Raw genomic sequence first — 18673 nt, 5'->3', positions numbered from 1 at the left:
TTCGCTTTGTCTAAATTTTCACTTCTTCTTTTCTTACCTCATTTTAATTTTCAGCTTTTCTCCCTTCCTGCGTTGAAAGCGTTTATTCCTGGTTGCTAGTTTCACTCCTGCCGTGTTGCCATGAAGCCTCTGACGTCCTCATCGGTCCTCCATGCGGAGCAGGTCTGGTCTGCCTCTGATCCAGACCGGACCGGCGGTATCGTCTCCACGTCAGGACTCTCAGAGCTCCCAGGCAGAGGGAGTGTGTGTGTGTGTGGGTGTGTGTGTGTGTGTGTGTGAGAGAGAGAGAGAGAGAGAGAGAGAGAGAGAGAGAGAGCGAGCTGCAGCACAGTGAGAAGTGAGTGGTTTGAACTTTGATCCTCACCTTTTTCATTTCAAACCAATGAAGACATGGAGCTGAACCGTCAGGAGTGTCGTCTCGTCTCAGCAGACTGAAGCAGCTTCATCTGAACATGTGGAAGGGAGACTCGTCCCTCCGTCAGCTGTCCGTCCGTCCGGGTGGAGTCCAGCGCTCCGACACCTCCAGGACTCGCTCCGCCGCTGCAGGGCAGGCTTGAGGCGTATCGGTTGTCTTCCTGGCTGTTTCGGTTTGACCTCTGACCTGACAGAAGGTCATCCGGCTGACAGGATCTGAGCGAAAAGATTGAATCAGCAGCTTCAAACGTTTTAAAAGTACTTTGAGTACTTTGACTTCTGGGAACAATCCAGAGACGTGCTTGTTGGGCTGAGCGGTGACTGATGCTGCAGGGTGAGGCTCCTGGACGGAGGAGGGATGGAGTCGAACTCCTCACACTGTCCCATTGGACGCTTGGAGAAGGCTCCTGGTCAGAAAACCACACGCTCGTGTACAGACGGTCTGTTTTGGTGTCCTCTGACAGGATGCAGCCTCCATCCTTACCCTGCAGTCACGTCAGAGATGAACTCCACCCATTTCCTCTTTTCCTGCTCTGATCTTCTTCTTCTCTTCTCCCTCTACTCCGCAGTCCCTTCCCCTCATCCTTCTGCAGTGCAGGTTCAGAGAGAACAGGAACACTGGACGAAGTTCGGAGTCGTCCAGAAACATGACAGACAGAAGGACAGAGAGAAGGACAGAGAGAAGGACAGACAGGACAGACCCCCTGCCTCGTTCCCTGACAACTGATCAAAAGAGGAAAATGGGTCAGGCTTCTGTTCTCCTGTCCTTAATTACACAACAGTCTTTAAACAAAGCAACATCTGCCCAACTACCCACTGTCCTCTTCCTCCTCCTCCTCCTCCTCCTCCTCCCCCTCCCTCCTCCTCCTCCTCCTCCTCCGCAGAAAGTGTGTGAGTAGTCAGCAGAGGTTTGCAGAACTCTACGTCTTCTTGCTCCGCAGGTAAATGACCGAACAGACATCCTGCCTCCACGACACGTAGAGCAGCTCTGCTCCTCCACGGCTCTGTCTCGACTTCTCTGAACCAGAAAACCCTGAAGAGCTTCGGTTCTGATGCTCTGAGTCAAACTCTATCAAACCTTCACTTCATTCATTCAGTTTTCTGCTTTTAACACATCGACTCGGAGGACAAAGTGTCTGTTTGCTGCCTGAGACGTTCCACACACTGCCAGGAGTCTTTATAAACAGATACACTATCTCATCTGTGAATGGGAAACTAGAACGAGAGAGAGAGAGAGAGAGAGAGAGAGAAAGAGAGCGAGAGAGGGAGAGAGAGAGAGAGAGAGAGAGAGAGAAAGAGAGAGGGAGAGAGAGAGAGAGAGGCCGGCACAGTTATTTAGCAGTCATTTGTCCTTGGGAGTGTAATGAATTGTGAAGCGAACAGGCTACAGGCCATAATGCTCTCTCAGTGCGGCTCCCACGCTCATCACTCCACCCAGAGACCGTCGATAACGTCCCAGCAGCCGTCTGCGCCGGGCACAACGCCGCAAACACTCCCGGGCCGACCGCACGACACACAGCATCACTTCAGGTTCTGAAAGCCTCGAACCTCTCATCACAAGCAGTAAAGAAAAATAATGAGGATCAGTGAAACAGAACAGAATATAAGCCATTTGATTTGTAACTTAATGTAATTGTAACTTAATTAAAGTAACATTAATGATGTTCTGTTGCTGAGAGAAAGAAATTCCTTTTCGTGACCTTAAATACATTTAAATATCAAAGTCTCTTGTTTAAAAAAAAGTATATCTTCACATTTTATAAGAATAGTGCTGGTATTTATTTTGTTTTGGCCAGTGGCTGTTAGCAGTTCACTCCTGACTTCTTCTGTGGAGGAAATGGCTGAGGATCGATCACATTACTGACACCTAGTGGCCAAAAAGGGAAGTGTTTTTGTTTCTGTTCTCTCTCTCTCTCTCTCTCTCTCTCTCTCTCTCTCTCTCTCTCTCTCTCTCTCTCTCTCTCTCTCTCTGTGTGTGTGTGTGTGTGTGCGCCAAGGAACATCAGTTTTCTTTCAGTTACATTAGAATATTGTAAAATCTAATAATTGAAGTTTTATTCCATGTTTTGTCACATCAGATAAAATGTTTTGATTCTATCTCTCGGAAGGGGAAGTTGGAGGTAAAAAAAAATCAAAAGGCAAAGAGGAGGTTTCACTAAACAAGTCAGTTTCTCTAGCTTTTCATCTGCATAAGAGATTAAGAATATTAGCTAAGCTGTGGCAGTTAAAAAGTATAATTTTGAGGTGTTATTTAAGTTTATATGCAGCTTCTCATGATATGAATGTAAATTTTACAGCTAATTTATGGATTTTCATCCTGATTTTTTTAAAATGTTCTCATTCTGTGGTTTATCATGTTTTTTTGTTTGCAAACTTTGTTTATTGAGCTTAATTTATCGTGTTAATATTGCGTGCTGTGTTTAATAGTATACATTTTCATGACCTGGTCTCAGGTGTAGCGGTTAGCTCATGAATCTTCCTGGTTCCCAGGAGTGCGTGGAGGCGTGTTAATTCCTCCTTTCACTGGGTTTAGTGTCAGAACTCCACCACTCTGAATATGATGAATTATTAAGATGAATTATTAAGTTTTTTACTTTCTTATGTCACATTGTGTGTTAGTCCTGTGTTTATTTTGTGGTTTTTCAGTTTATTTCTGCCATTTTTCCACTGAGCAGCAACATAAAGACATGAGTTTTCTTGTCTCGCTGCTAATCTGTGTTTTTCTGCTGACTATTTGAAAAAGACACTTTGCAACTGAACACATGTTCCATTTCTATCTGAGTTACAGTCACGAGGGATGATGAGACAAAGGTGCAGTATTGACCGGTCGCTGGTCCATTACAGGGTTAACACAGAGAGATACACAATCAGTGAGACTGAGAAAGGATTTGGGGTCACCTATTGATCAGCATGCATCTGTTTGGATTGTTGGAGGAAGACGGAGTCCCTGGAGAAACATGCAAACTTCCCACCCAGCGGAATCCAGGGTGGTTGCTTAAAAAGAGGCAGACTCTCCTCCACCCTTCCGATTGTTGGCTGTGTGTTCTCCTTCATGTTCTCAACAATCGGAGGCAGCAGGTGATGAGATGAGAGCTGAGACCAGATCAAATTTTAATGATCCCTCTGGGCAAATTGCTCCTGTGCTGTAAGAACCGAGGAGAAAAGGTTGTATCCTCAGTTTGTTACAAAGAAATTGGAGAAGAAAATGTGTCTCTCTGCTGTTTCACACAGTTTCTGCAGCTGCTGGACGCTTTCAACTAAACCCACTTCCTGTGCAGACTGGACTGACTCACAGGAACTATAACAAGTTAAGCAGACGTAAACACAGCCTCCATGAGACTTCATATTCAATACAGTGTTTTTAATTGAAGAGCTCAGAGGGCTTCCTAGATTTCTGCAGGCGAAATCTGGGGCTTCCCAAGGAAGAAAACATTAGTATCCTCTGTATTAAAGAAGCTGAAATCTATATATTTTTTGTCTTACACAGTACTTTCATGTTCTGTTGTAGTTTTGAAACAACCCAACATCTAATGCATTAGAAACTCAATGCACATTTTGAAAGCAATTTTGTACATTTTTATCAAAAAGAAAATCCTCATTTGAAGCATTTTTACCTCTCAACAGATTATAAATAAAAGAATAGGAAGAATATGAAAAGACTGTTTTGCTCACCTTAAATTTAGCAAAGGTTTTCTCTTTAAAACATATTGATCTTCTGAAAACCTCAGCTGACTTGTGTCTCATGTGGAACCTCGACATAAGCACTTTATTATCAGGTGGATTTTGTACTGCTGTGATTGACTTACCGGAGCTAAAATCTCCTCCTGGGTTCACCTCATCACTCACAGGGCTTGTTGTTTGTTCTGTCTTTAAACTGTTCAGAATAAAATGAGTTTATTCAGATTATCTTGCTCCAGAATTCAGCTGATTGTGAGACAGAGTGAAGTTTGAACCTCAGACTGCAGACTTCAATCTGGAATATACTCATCAGAGTTCATTCGGATCTCATCAAGAGCTGTAATCTATGCAAAAGAATCATTATTATTTTGAGAAGTCTTTGCTAAATGTAAAAATAAAAAACGCAGGAGACGCACCTTGTAGATACAGAATGGTTAAAGCTTTAGAACAATGCTGATGTGGGGTAAATGAAGCGGTTTTTGTTTGAATTATTAGAGAAACGGAGCTGTTCGCCCGGGCAGCGGCGGCTTCATTGTCCGACGCGCACTGGCCTCTGATTGGCTGATTCCCCGCCGCGCCGCGCCCTTTCTGTCCGCTCGGCTGCTCTGATTGGCCCGCCGAGCCGTCAGTCCGCGCGGCGGTCCCGCCCCCCAGCCCCCGCAGCAGGGACCGCGGACAGCTCCGGCCGGAGCGGCAGAGCACCGCAGGAGGAGCACCGGGCTGGACGACGGGCTGCGGGATGTGGGGGAGCCGCCGCACAGGCCCGCACGAGACACAGACGAGCGCCGTTTTTTGTTTTCCGCGGTTCTAAATGTGCGCACGGCGGCGGGGCACGCGCAGCCACACACCGAGCCGGAGCGGCCCTGAGGCGCGGAGGGAGTGACGGCTCTGACCCATCCCGGAGCGGAGCGTCCCGGGAGCAGCGGCCGGAGGAAGGAGGAGCCGCGCGGCGGAGACAGAATTGTGCCCCCGGATGGACTGAGCGCCAGGTGGATGAAGACTGCCTACACTAACGCCTATCGATGCCTGGCCAAGGACCTGGACGCGTACGCCATGAACCCGGACATGACAATGGACGGCATCGGCAGCCTGCACGGCGGGGTGGCGGTCAGCTCCGTGGCGCCTGACGCGGAGCTGATGAGCGGACACAGCCCGCACCACGGCCGCGGCGGAGGCGGCGGCGGCGGCGGGGGCGGCGGGGGCTCGGCGGCGGCCGCGGCGGCGGCGGCCGCGTCCACCCTGCGGATACACCAGGACCTGGCCGCCGCCGCCGCCGCGTCGTCCCGCTCCGCCATGGTGTCCGGCATGGCCGGCATCCTGGACGGCAGCGGGGAGTACCGGCCGGAGCTGTCCCTGCCGCTGCATCACGCCATGAGCGTGCCGTGCGACGCCGCCTCTCCCGGGATGGGCATGAGCGGCACCTACACCACCCTCACCCCGCTGCAGCCGCTGCCGCCCATCTCCACCGTGTCCGACAAGTTCCACCACCACCACCACCACCACCACCACCACCAGCGGCTCTCCGGGAACGTCAGCGGCAGCTTCACGCTCATGCGGGACGAGCGCGCGCTGCCGGGCATGAACAACCTGTACCCCTACCACAAGGAGCACATGTCCGGGATGGGTCAGAGCCTGTCCCCGGTGCTGGGCAACGGCCTGGGCTCCATCCACAACGCCCAGCAGGGGCTGCACAGCTACGGCGCGGCGGCGCACGGCGGCCACGACAAGATGCTGAACTTCGAGGCGCACCACACCGCGTCCATGCTGGCCCGGGGCGAGCACCACCAGCACCGGGGCCTGGGCGGCCCGGCGGCCGGGATGATGCCGCACCTGAACGGGATGCACCACCCGGGACACCCGGCCGCGTCCTCGGCGGGCCACCACCCCCACGCGCACCTGCAGTCCCCGTCCCACGGGCCCGCGCTGGCCCCCGGCCGGGACCGGCCGCCGTCCTCCTCGGGGACGCAGGGGGGCGGCGGCGCGGGGCAGCTGGAGGAGATCAACACCAAGGAGGTGGCGCAGCGCATCACGGCGGAGCTGAAGCGCTACAGCATCCCGCAGGCCATCTTCGCCCAGCGGGTGCTGTGCCGCTCCCAGGGGACCCTGTCCGACCTGCTCCGGAACCCCAAGCCCTGGAGTAAGCTAAAGTCCGGCCGGGAGACCTTCCGCAGGATGTGGAAGTGGCTGCAGGAGCCCGAGTTCCAGAGGATGTCGGCGCTCAGACTGGCAGGTAGGAGCCGGTCCGGTCCGGTCCGGATCAGAACCGGGTCTCTACACCTCAAAGTTTCTCTAAAACTCTCAAACTTCCTTCAGTTCTAAATCCTCCTCAACTCTGTGTTTCTGCCGCGCTCACTGACATCTCTCTCCAATCATATGATCACCACTGTTGATCAATAACGAGGGGGTCGATGGGAAATGACGGGGATTTCCCTCCAACTGTCACCGGGCAGCGCGCGACCCGGATCCGGTTTTACCGGGAAACACGGCGAGTATTGATCCGCTAAAAGAGGCAGAAAGCGGCCAGAGGAGAAGTTTACCGGGGCTGGAGGGGGATCAGGGCGGCGCGGTGGGGGTCAGGAGGGGGGTGGGGGTCAGGGGCTGCTGGAGGAGCTGCTGGTGGTCTGCTGCCCCCTCTAGTGTCCCTCCATCAGCCGCGTCACACTCAGCCTCTGCCCTCAGTATCAAACCCTCCTGCTGGGAAAATACACTTTATTTTAATGAAGAAGGAGGATCTGAGTGGATTCACTTTATTCCAGAGGCCTCCTGTTACACTGAAGTTCACTTTGTTTTGAAGTTGTTCTGCAAAATGATTAAATCACACAAATCTTTGTTCTGATTTAATTAATCTTTGATTTCTCTCCACCGTTTAAAGTCTTTCATGGTCAGAGCAATCAGGCCCAGTCTGTGCAATTTTGATATTTGGACATATTTTCCCATTTTTTTAGACAGCATAAAGCTTTTTATTTATTATAATCTCAGTGTAACTTCATACAATTCTAAACGTTTTTTGTAGATAAAAAAATTAAGTTTCTTTTGAGGATTTCTTTTAAATTAATCATTATTTTTGAAATCCTACAAGGGAAGAATTGTGTGATTTTCCCAAAAAAAAACTCTAAGAAAACTGTCATCAGACATTATCAGACTGTATATTCTTTTTCATTTTTATATGAACAGAAATGAAAAGAAAACTTGAATTAAAGAGACTAAAACAAAATAACTAATGTGGAGAAACATTTTGAGAGAAGAATTAAGATTGTGGGAAATCTTTTAAAACATGTGTTCTGGGTTCATGTTGGATATTCAGGAGGAGTTTTTGATATTTCACCCTCAAAGTGCTAAAAGTGGATTCAGTGAAGCACAGAGACTGAGTCCAGCTTCCTGCTTGAGTTTGCTGATACTCAGAACTTCGTCTTCTCTGTGTGAAGTTGTGTTTTTGCAGAACTCTCTTTATTCTCCTCATTGGGCTGAAAGTCCAGCAGATTTCTTCACTTCTTCTTCCAGTGATTGAATTAGAATTTAGATTTTTGCTGCTTGAACAGCAGTCATTTCTACACAAGCAGCGCTCAAAGTTTCTGAATTTATAATGTATAATAATTCCACTGCAGATTTTAATATTGTTCAAAGGTTGTAAATAACTCAAAAATAGCTGCCTATAAAACACAGGGATGTTTTTTTTAAAGTGATTCAAAGCAGCCAAATGAAAACAGTTTGAGTTTTTCCCTCTAGGTTTGACAGTTTTATCATATGATGGCAAATCAATAAAAACTGCTGAATGTTTTCTCATTTATTACAAATTCTAGTGATTCAGACTGAAGCTGTTTATTATTGAGCGTAAGAATCCAGCTGAAAGTTCTGAACTGCAGATTTGGACTCTTAAATAATCTGGTTTATTAAAGAATCGAAGCTTGAAGCTTTTATTTATCGACATGAATCTGAAAGAAGTGATCAGATTGATCTGTTTAGATTATGTGTTTCTGAAACATGGTTTTAATGTCTTAGCTTCACCTTCATTATCAGAGAAAATCATTTCTCCGGATCATTCTCTCAGAATTATTTCAACACTTCTGCTTGAAATGAAGATTTTTCTCTTTAAACTCCTCAAAACATCCCCATCGAATTCTTCAATCACTCTGATGATTATATTAAGGTGATTTAATTAATTTATTTAAATGTATAAACTCCACAGCAGCTTTTAAATACTGTCATTCCAGTGTTTGACATGTGACGGTTGTTTTTTTTTTTAATGAGATAATTCAAAAGAAGCTGATATTCTCAGTTAAAGTTGGATTATTTTCTGTGACCCCCCCCAAACAAAACTATTTAAAACTCTAACAAAAAAAAGAAAATGACAATAATAAGACGAAATATATGACAGAGTTGAAATAAAGAAAGTATGAAGAGAGAAAATCAAACTGAAATGAGACTAAAAATAATTTCAAAATAACATCAAGCAATAAAAAAAAACTAAACTAAACTGAGGAAATAAATTAAGATATTTTCTAATATTTCACATCCAATAATGGATTTACTAATATTAAAAAAGAAAAGAAATTCTATAATAATGGTAATAATAATAATAATTATGTGTGTGTTGTTTGATTTCTTTCATACAAAAAATAGAAACTTAATTTAGTTTAGGTTGAGATCCTTCTTTTTTATTAATTTACATTTTTCAATTAAAGTGATAACATCACACACACACATAATTGTATTGAGTGTATAAAAAGCTTGTTCCTCTAAATAAATCAATACACAAATAAATATTTGTATATATGTAGATAAAGTCACAAAGCATACATTTTTTCTTCCCGTAAATAATTTAAATCAGTCCTTTAATCGGATTATTTTTCTTTATAAATAGAAATAATAATGCAATGAAAAATCATCCGTTCCTCAGAGAAATAAATTAAACCAGACGCTTCCTGTTCGGAGTTTTAAATGTGATGAAGTGAAGATCAGTCGTGTTTCCTTCTGTTCATGTGAGGAAAATCCAGAATTATTCAAACTAAAATGAACGTGTCGGAGAGAAGAAAGCAACACATATCCAAACAGGTACGGCTATTTAAATGAGTGTTTCTGAAATGAAATTATGAATAAAATTAAATTAAAAAGAATCACTTTGTGTAATTTACAATATAGCTGAGCTGCTTTTATTCTTCTTTTGCTTTTACTGTGTTTAAAAATACCTTAAAATATTTAATTTTGTAGATTTTTTTTTAAATGTAAAAAACGGACTAAAGCAGAACAGAAGTGCAGCAGACGAGGTGAAAGTAGCGGTTGGTGGGCCGCTTAAGGCCACCTCTCAGCTGTTTGTGGCCCGTGAGACAATTTCTAATAGTGGAGATGAAAAGAGCAAAAAAGAGATAAATCAAAGTCAGCACTCCTAAAAACTGCCGCACTCGATGCTGTTTAATGTGTAAATGATCAGAAGTATTGATTTTCCACGAAGCTTCATTCAGCTCATTCTGTGTGAAACTCAGTTCTCCCATAAAGTTAAATGATCCATTAAAATGAACACAAAGAACATTTTAAACATGATTAAAGTTTCCCTTTTCTGGAGTTTTAATAACACACTTAATGATACCTTTAATTTTCATGATTTTAATGTGTTTATAACAGAAAACACGACTTTGGTTCGACTTTAGGCTCGACATTTTCACATTATTACTCATTTTTAAATTTCCCATCTTCTCTACATAACAGTAACTCTGGTCTGTGTGTGTGTGTGTGTGCGCGCGTGTGTGTGTGTGTGTGTGTGTGTGTTGTTTGGAGTTTAGGATCTTCATGGAGAAATTATAAGAATAGAATATACAATAAACAGGATTCAGGCACAGAGAGACGATCGAGGGCCGTGAGTCTGAATCTGTTTGTCCGGCCGCTATTTGATGATGTGGAGTAACGGGGGTGACGGGGGTGACGGGGGTGACGTGACTGACGGAGGCCGGGGGGGTGGAGCTGCAGGAGGAGGAGGAGGAGGAGGAGGAGGAGGAAGATCATGTGATCCGTGCTCCCCTGTGTGTTGTAAAATGTCACAGAGCAGCCTCGTTCTTTCAGTTCTGACACTCGTCTGCCTCCCCACTGCTCTGTGTGTGTGTGTGTGTGTGTGTGTGTGTGTGTGTGTGTGTGTGTGTGTGTGTGTGTGGTGATCTCTTTATTCTGGGCCCATTAAAACATGCTGTAATACACGTTTAGAAGCATGGACGGGGTAACCTTGCAGTAAATACATGAAGTTTACGTCTTCCTCCCTCCAGATAACAGTGCTCTTTCACTTGCCCCCGACTTTTCCACTCACCACCGGCTGTTCCCTCGCTCTGGGGCATTAACCCTTTCACTGCCATGCAGGGAATGAATGAGCCGTGCGTTGGTTCATAATCTACTGTAACTGTTGAACTTTCACCTTATTAAACTGAGTATTTTGACTTTGGGATCATAGTAAATTAATATAGCAGATATTAATTAATATTAATACAGCAGAGTTACATCCACATGGTTCTAACTCTGCTGCTCTGAGCGTCTCTGCTGATGAAGTTTCTGCTGTTTTTCCGACCATCTTTCTCCTCCTGATATTTTGGCAGAACATAATCTACAGTCTGCCTTACTTTTGTCTTTCCAGCTCATGTTTTCCACCCGTTGCTGCTGGTATCAGTATCAGTACCTCCCTGTCAGTAAACAGGATATTGAGCAGCCGCATTAGAATAACAGGAGATCTTCATTGTCCCTGAATTAAAAGAACATGTCTTTACTTTTTTAATCGTAACATGCATTTTAGTTTGCATCTTCTGCATGTTTAATTTTCCATCACAGTCTGTCTGTTCATGCGCAGTGAGAAAACATCTGGTTGCTCTCCAGCTGTGACGGTGACCTGCTGAGTGAGCTGATGAAGCGCCGTCCTCCTGAAGTGTGAATAAAACCATTTAATAGACGATCAAACTACTGGAATGGGTTAGACTATCCAACGCCGCTGAAACGCTGTGGATTGTTACAAATGAGTGAAACTGCTTAAAATAAATCCACGAGGCTAAAACTGCTGAAGCGGCAGAGAGACGGTTCTCTGAGAAACGGCCGTTGTGTCTGGAAGTCTTGTTTTGTCCGGAACGTTTCCAGTTTCCAGTCACATCAGAGTGTCTCACTCCTCTTGGAGCTTTTATTTTGGCACATTTAGGTTTTGCAGCTTTTCTTGACCGGCTTGGCGAGACTGAGCAGTACAGACAGACTCAGTGTGAGGAGCCTTCACCCTCCTCCGCCCTGCTGCCGTCCGGCGGGGAGCGCCACGGCTCCAGTCCTTCCTCCAGCCGGGTCCAGGTTTAGCGTCCTCAGTGGAGCCGCTGCGTTTTCAGCCCCCAGACCTGAGTGAACATGGCCTCCATTACCCGAAATATCCGCCGCTGCTCAAAAGCGTCAATGAGTATCGACGGGAGACGGCGGAACGAGACCGCAGAGCTTCCCGAAGACAGAGAGACACGACTGTTAGGAAATTCACCACTTCACACGTTTAAGGTTGTACTTTAGAACAGGAAGTCTGGTTTTTCGTGTCCCTTCATAGTTTCTGCAGTGATATAAAGGTGAAAACAGCTCGTCTCTCTGAGCTTCCCATCTTTTTCTGTCTCATTTCAAATGTGTTTCTTTCCCTGAACGTTTTCCTCTCTCTCCCTCTCTCTCTCTCTTTTGGGGGGAGGTATTATGTGATCATCGGGGGAATTGAACACAGGAGCAGAGGCAGCAGCGGCCCGATGAATTATTGATGGGAATCTCAGCGTGACCTGCCTCGGTCTGCTCACTTCACTTCTTCTTCACCTCGCAGCGGGGTTAACCAGGCAAAATGGAGGGAGAGAGGGAGGCGGTGGGGGAGGGGGGAGCGGTGGGGGGGTGGGGGGGTCAGGCCATTGTTTGGTTGGATGGAGGACACAGTTGGGCTGTGGCTGCGAGTGATTTATGGATGGCCAGAAAACCATGCTCAAATCAGCAGCCCATCTCTCTCCATGGACCCCCGCCGCCCCCCCTCCCCGGTGAAACCCCTGTTTCCACAACGCCGACTCTCCCAGTAAGACAATGGAGTCGAGGCACGCTCAGGTTTTCACTGAAATAGCGTGTTTGGAGCGTCGTCTGGCGGTCTGAGCTCCACCGGTCCAGACCTGGCGGGGCCCCTGCCCCCGGCCCCGGCCCCCGGCCCCCGGCCCCCGGCCCCCGGCCCCGGCCCCCGGCCCTCTGGCGCGGCCCAGCCATGGAAAATCAGATACAGGATCTCTCCAGAGGTGCCCTTGGCGTTGCCCGTCTGAGAGGATCCAGGCGAGACGCCGCTCTCGGTTAAATTGTGCTGAAAATGTGAACGAGCGGGCCTAAATATTTTCCATTTTACGCATCCTGCTGCGAGCAGACGCGCTGCATTATTAATGAGCTGGACTCTGCTGCATGACACAGATTACCAGCAGTTAGTGCGTGAGTGTGTGTGTGTGTGTGTGTGTGTGTGTGTGTGTGTGTGTGTGTGTGTGTGAGTGTGTGTGTTTGGTCTTACGGTTTCAGACTGTGGGAACACAGCCTGCGTCCGTTTGCAGGGTTTCTCTCCCGACCTGCTGCATATTCACAGGCCGCCATCGATCGGTAATAATGGATCTGGGGCTGCCGAGGAGACGCTGGCGTGTTTGTTTGTGTGTCTGCGTGAGAAGATTTGACAGATACCGCTATCTCTGTCTTATCCTGTCGATAGCAGTTCCAGGGGCCAGAAGCGGAGCCGTGACAGGCTCTGGGTCCAGGTCCAGGCTGTGGGACTGAAACGCTGTGCTGCGTGGCGTCAGAGGAATTTACCCAGGAGACACTGCTTCGGCTATTTGGTGTTCAAAGTTCCCCTGAATTGTTTCTTGTGATTTTTAATGTGAGCACCGAATTCGGTACTTTTTCAGGAACCGACTGAATGCCGTTGGTGCTACGGAGTACCGATTAATGTAAAATCAAGTGGTACCTGAATGCGTCCTTGAGACCGTGAAGGAGTGGAAGAGTTGGGAATTTTCCTAGCCGGACCTGAATGCAGCATTGCGCCCTGAAGGGCACAGCTAGCATGTCACTGGAATGTGCATGAATGTACAGCTCCACTTTTCAAAGCACCATGCAGATTCCGCTCGCTGCGGCGGGAAAACTTCTAATCTGGAAGCTCCTGGTGAAGAACAAGGTTTTCCTCGAGGCCGAGGAGAGACCAGCCTCAGGTCTACGGCGACGACTCCTGCATTCGGCACTGTTAGCACGCTACCATCGATTAGCATGCTAGCATCCGTTGGCGACTTGTCGTCTGCAGCCAGCCACAAATTAACATTTATTACCACATAAAAACACACAAAAGCACTGAAAACTGGTACTGGTGAGTTCCGGTACCGATTCCCAGGTACTTTCAGATTTTCATTTAAAGGTGCTGTAGGCAGGATTCTGCATCGATTTGACCCATCTAAGAGGGCGATTTGAAACTCAGCGCAGCCAATCCTGTCCTGTTTTCTCTGACATTACGCCCTTACGCAAGTTAAGCTCCTCCCACAAGAACGTGTGACGAACGCCCCTCGACCAATCACGGTTAGAGCCTCATGGGTTCTTCTGATTGGTCAAAGATACCTGGAGCTGTGGAGATTCCTTTTCAGCTCAGAACAGAGACAGATGGAAACGCTGCGCCCTCGCGGTAGTGCAGTTATGCTACACTCCTAAAGGATTATCAATGGGTACTCTAACATTTAATCCAAAGAAAACACAGAAAAATTAGCAATGACTAGCAAAATCCTGCCTACAGCACCTTTAAGGAGCATCGTTGACACGGACTGATGATACAAACACAAAACACCAACTTATAGAGCGTTTTCATGAACCACCCATGGAAAGACACTGTAATCTGATGAAGACAGATTATGGAAACGCCCGAATCCAGAATAACCCGGGTGCTAGAGCGTCGTGGAGGAGAGGGAGAGCAGGATGGAGCTCCGGCGGAGCTCCACCTGTCCCGGCTTCACTGAGCCTCTGGATAATGTGTGACTTTTGCGGATGCCTTGGTGAGACGTGCTCACGGCGTGCTGTTTCGTTTCAGAGTGCCCACTGGCAGTGCGAACGCAGACAAGAGCAGACCAGAGCAGCTGGGGAGAGCAGATGACAGTGTGTGAGTGAGCACGAAACATGTTACATAACATCCGACGCTCCATTCAGACCACAGCTGCATGTTCCTCAGACTCCTGAGCGAGCGCTCTCCGCTCCATCTGCACAAATGTGAGATTTCCAGAGCTGCTCCTGCATCATATTCATTCATCGCAGCGCCAGGCTCCTTCTGCAACCTTCGCTGTAGCTTCCAATAAGAATATCAGAGCAGCGGCCAAGTGATTTTTCGTTAGGACTGTCGACACCAATTACGGCGCCGCGGCGCTGCCGGGCCGGCGGGCGAGGCGCCGGGGCCGCCCGAGCGGCTCGGGTTCACCGCAGAAAATGGTCCTGTCGCCTCTTTATTAAGGCGGTCAAATCAAACGTGACAACTGGACCCTGAATTCATTGAGGCGGGGCGCTGGGAGAATACACAGCGCCGGCCGGACCGCCACACACACACTCACACACACACACACACACACACACTCCTCAGGGCCAGAGCTGAACCCTCACAGCGGTCTGACCGTCCTGCTTCTACACAGCCCCACCTCATTCAGCTTCCACATTACTCAGATATCTCCACCTCGTCTGGCTTCATAATGAACGCTCCTGTATTGTTCCGTCTGAACGTAGCTCATCTTCCATCCTCTGAACACCGAGCCGCCTGCTTTTTCATCTCAGTACTGTGATTTTGAAAATAGTCCTCAACAAATACACCAGTTTCATTTGTGCCGTCAGCTCGGCGACAGATTCAAGCAGCTCTTTCAGGATAATCATTCTTTTTTTTTTCAGCCTTTTATCAAAAATTAGACAACAGTGAGAAAACTGTTGAATATTTACAGTGGAAATGATCACTCTCAAGCGGTAGTTGTGCAGGATGTGATTTTAGGCCTGAAATGGAACTATTGGACCCAAAACAGTTGAATCTATTTAGTTTCCAATGTTTGAATATTTCAGACACCGTCCTCCTTCAAAGGAGTTTCCTGAAAAAGATGATCGTTGTTTTCAGGAAGTTATTAAGTTGATTCATGAAAAAATACTGATATCTGGTGATAAAAGCATTTGCTGGGTCCTAAAGAGGAGGAGAGCTTCCTGTAAATACATCAGCACTGATATTTTAATCTCAGATCATTTCAGGGGGTTCCTGTGTTTTTTTAGCAGGCTGTGAAGGTTGGTGCTTTGACTCTTTTGAGGAATGACGGCTGGGATCGCAGCGATGTTTCGGTGTTTCAGACGGGTTACACTGTGAGCAGAGTCAGGCTGTTTATTTGCTGATCATATCTGAGTCTCGGGTCCAATCAGAGTCCCGGGCAGCTCAGGTCAGGCTGGACGGAGGCCTCGTTTGGGGTGTGTGGTTTCAGAGAGGACTGGGATCACACACCTGAACACCCGGCCACTCACTCTGTCACTCTCAGGCACTTCTTCTGGGTTTGTGTCTCTTTTCTCCCTTTGTTCTTCCCCTCGGTGCTTCCCTCCTGATGTCCCCCTCCCTCCGTCCCTCCGTCCCTCCGTCCCTCCCTCGGCTTCATTAGTATTGGTGTCACAGTGCGGCTGAAATAACTCTGTCCAGAGGCGTAATGAACGACGACAGGCAGGACAAACCTGTCAGGCCGCAGGCGGGATTTACGCTCACAGACAAACAGCGTTTGAAAAAAAAGGAAAACATGCACAAATCCTGATTTTATTCTTTTATTATCCTTTATTTGTCTTTGCAAATGACAAATATACAGTTATTCCTATTATCACAATACATGTGGACAATATTTCCTCCACTTTATAATTAACTCACTTGGTGTCATTTCTGAATGTGACCTGGAATTCAGAGTAAATGAGCATGAATCAGTTTTTAGAAAAACAAAACCCTCAGAACACTGTTTGGCTGAATCACAACACTAGAAAACCTTTTAAAAAAGCTTTTTCCTGTTCCTTCTAAACATGATTCATCAGTGTTCAACTGGAATCACCACACTACAAACACACACACACACACACACACACACACACACACACACACACACACACACACACACACACACACACACACACACACACACACACACAGTGTGTTTTCTGCCTCAGCTGACACTCCTCTGTATGTAAATGTGCCGTTGTGTATCTATAACCAATCAATACTCTGACAGTCGGACACAAAGACCAAACACAAACATGGAGGTGGTCACACACACACACACACACACACACACACACACTCCTGTTTGTTGTCCTCCATGTTCCCGTCTCCACTCTCTCACCTCGCCGTTTCTGTTTTCTCTCCTCTGCTGCTCTCTCGCTCTCCTCTCTCTCTGACTGTCTGTCCAGCCCTTTTTCTGCTACTTGTGTGTGTGTGTGTGTGTGTGTGTGTGTGTGTGTGTGTGTGTGTGCAGCAGCAGTTGGATGACGTGGATCGATGGCTGTAATCCCGAGCAGATTAAAAGAGCATTAATACTGGCAACGATAGCGTAAACGGTGCGGACCCAGATCTCCATTGATCCGCAGGAACCTGATCCAGACCAGTTCCTGGAAGAGATGGGGGGGGAGGCGGGGGAGGGAGGGGGGGAGGGGGGCTGCAGACAGAGAGACAGAAAAAGAGACGAGCCGCTCACTGGCTCAATCTGCACGGTGATGGAAAGAGCCGGGACTCTTCACCAGCATCTGCAATGCAGGAACGGATCAGCTGATCCCAGAGCAGCGGCTCTTCTCAGCTGAAGACATCAGGGAGAGACCGTCTGGAGCTTCTCTCTGACCGGGTCGTTTTAATGCAGAGCTGACGCCTCCGAAGGCTTTAATAACTCTGACAAAAGCAAAAAAGGAAGTTTAGCTGTGGAGAAAAAAAAACAGATTGTGACTTTTCAGAAGATTTGCTGATTTGCCTTAAAATTACTGTAAAACATTAAAATATGACTGTAGTTTTATTGAAACTCATGCAGAAGTGATTGATATTCATCATTTTAAGTAATAATTTGTGAAAGTAGATCAGGAATGATTTGACTTGCTTGATATTCGCTGTAGCCGTTTATCTAAACATGTCCTGAACAAGGCGCTCAGGTAAATTTTATACCATGCAGAGGATCCGAAAGCTTCTTTAACCAAAACTTCCTTCTTCGGTTCTCCGTGCTTCACCGATACGATACCTACTTGTGTCCCAGTGATGCTGTGCAGAGCTGCCTGTTGGGTCATTGTTGGTTTTTCACCAGCATTAGCATTAATTACAGTAAAGAGAGGATTCAGCACCTCTGAGCTCCGTCTCAGCCGCTTTAACTTCCCTTTACAAATATCTACTGCCTTCTGCCTTCAGGCCTCCATCGCACTGAAAAGATACTGAACCAGATGCCTGGATGACCGGTCGGTCGGTCGGTCGGTGGACTCATTGGTCGATTGGTCAGTCAGTCGGTTTGTGGGCTGGTTGAACTGTTGCTTGGTTTATTGGTTGGTTGCTGGGTCAGTGGGTTGGTTAGTTAGTTGCTTGGTTTGTTGGTTGGTCGGTCGGCCAGTTGGTTGGTTGGTTAGTGGACTGGTTGGTTGGTTGGTTGGTTGGTTGGTTGGTTGGTTGGTTTGTGATTTGGTTGGTTGATTGGTTGGTCGATCAGTTGGTTTGTCGGTGGGCTGGTTGGTTGGTTGGTTGGTTGGTGGGCTGGTTGGTTGGTTGGTTGGTTGGTTAGTGGACTGGTTGGTTGGTTGGTTGGTAGGTTAGTGGACTGGTTGGTTGGTTGGTTGGTTAGTGGACTGGTTAGTGGACTGGTTGGTTGGTTGGTTGGTTGGTTTGTGAGTTGGTTGGTTGATTGGTTGGTCGATCAGTTGGTTTGTCGGTGGGCTGGTTGGTTGGTTGGTTGGTTGGTTGGTTGGTTGGTTGGTGGGCTGGTTGGTTGGTTGGTTAGTGGACTGGTTGGTTGGTTGGTTGGTTGGTTAGTGGACTGGTTGGTTGGTTGGTTGGTTGGTTAGTGGACTGGTTAGTGGACTGGTTGGTTGGTTGGTTGGTTGGTTAGTGGACTGGTTAGTGGACTGGTTGGTTGGTTGGTTGGTTGGTTTGTGAGTTGGTTGGTTGATTGGTTGGTCGATCAGTTGGTTTGTCGGTGGGCTGGTTGGTTGGTTGGTTTATTGGTTTGTAGTGGTGCAACGGATCATCATTGATCCGTGATCCGTTCGGATCGACGTCATCGGTTCGGCACATACGTGATCCGCAGATCGATTTCTAAAAAAAGAAAAAAAAAAGTTGTGCTCAGTCCGCACACAGCTTGTGGCGAGCAGAGAAAGGAGAGCAGACATGGCGAGCGGAGGAAAGGAAGAGCTTGAACACTTAAATCCCTGCATTTTGGTTTCCCTGTCGAATATGATAATGAAGGAAAGAGGTCAGTGGGCAAAACCGCGACGGTGTGTGTCGGCACTGTGGCATAAAAGAGCCATATGAAGGTGGAAACACATCCAGCATGTCGCACATTTGAAGCGACACGGCAGCCTTTAGCAGCCTCTCCCTGCAGTC

The 18673-nt window shown here is 47.3% G+C and overlaps 1 protein-coding gene across 1 annotated transcript in view; it reads left to right on the top strand.

Moving 5' to 3' along the window:
• Positions 1 to 5025: 5025 nt before the first annotated feature.
• onecut2 (one cut homeobox 2) overlaps positions 5026 to 18673 on the top strand; it is a 29810-nt gene continuing 16162 nt past the window's right edge. Inside the window, exon 1 of the mRNA XM_030084394.1 lies at positions 5026 to 6322. Coding sequence (XP_029940254.1) covers positions 5086 to 6322 — 1237 coding nt within the window. The 5' untranslated portion in view covers positions 5026 to 5085. The remainder of the gene's footprint in view (positions 6323 to 18673) is intronic.

The sequence above is a fragment of the Salarias fasciatus genome (assembly GCF_902148845.1).
Source record: "Salarias fasciatus chromosome 7 unlocalized genomic scaffold, fSalaFa1.1 super_scaffold_4, whole genome shotgun sequence".
Taxonomy (NCBI): domain Eukaryota; kingdom Metazoa; phylum Chordata; class Actinopteri; order Blenniiformes; family Blenniidae; genus Salarias; species Salarias fasciatus.
Note: the sequence above shows the minus strand (reverse complement) of the source record. Positions and strands in the feature narration are given on the sequence as shown.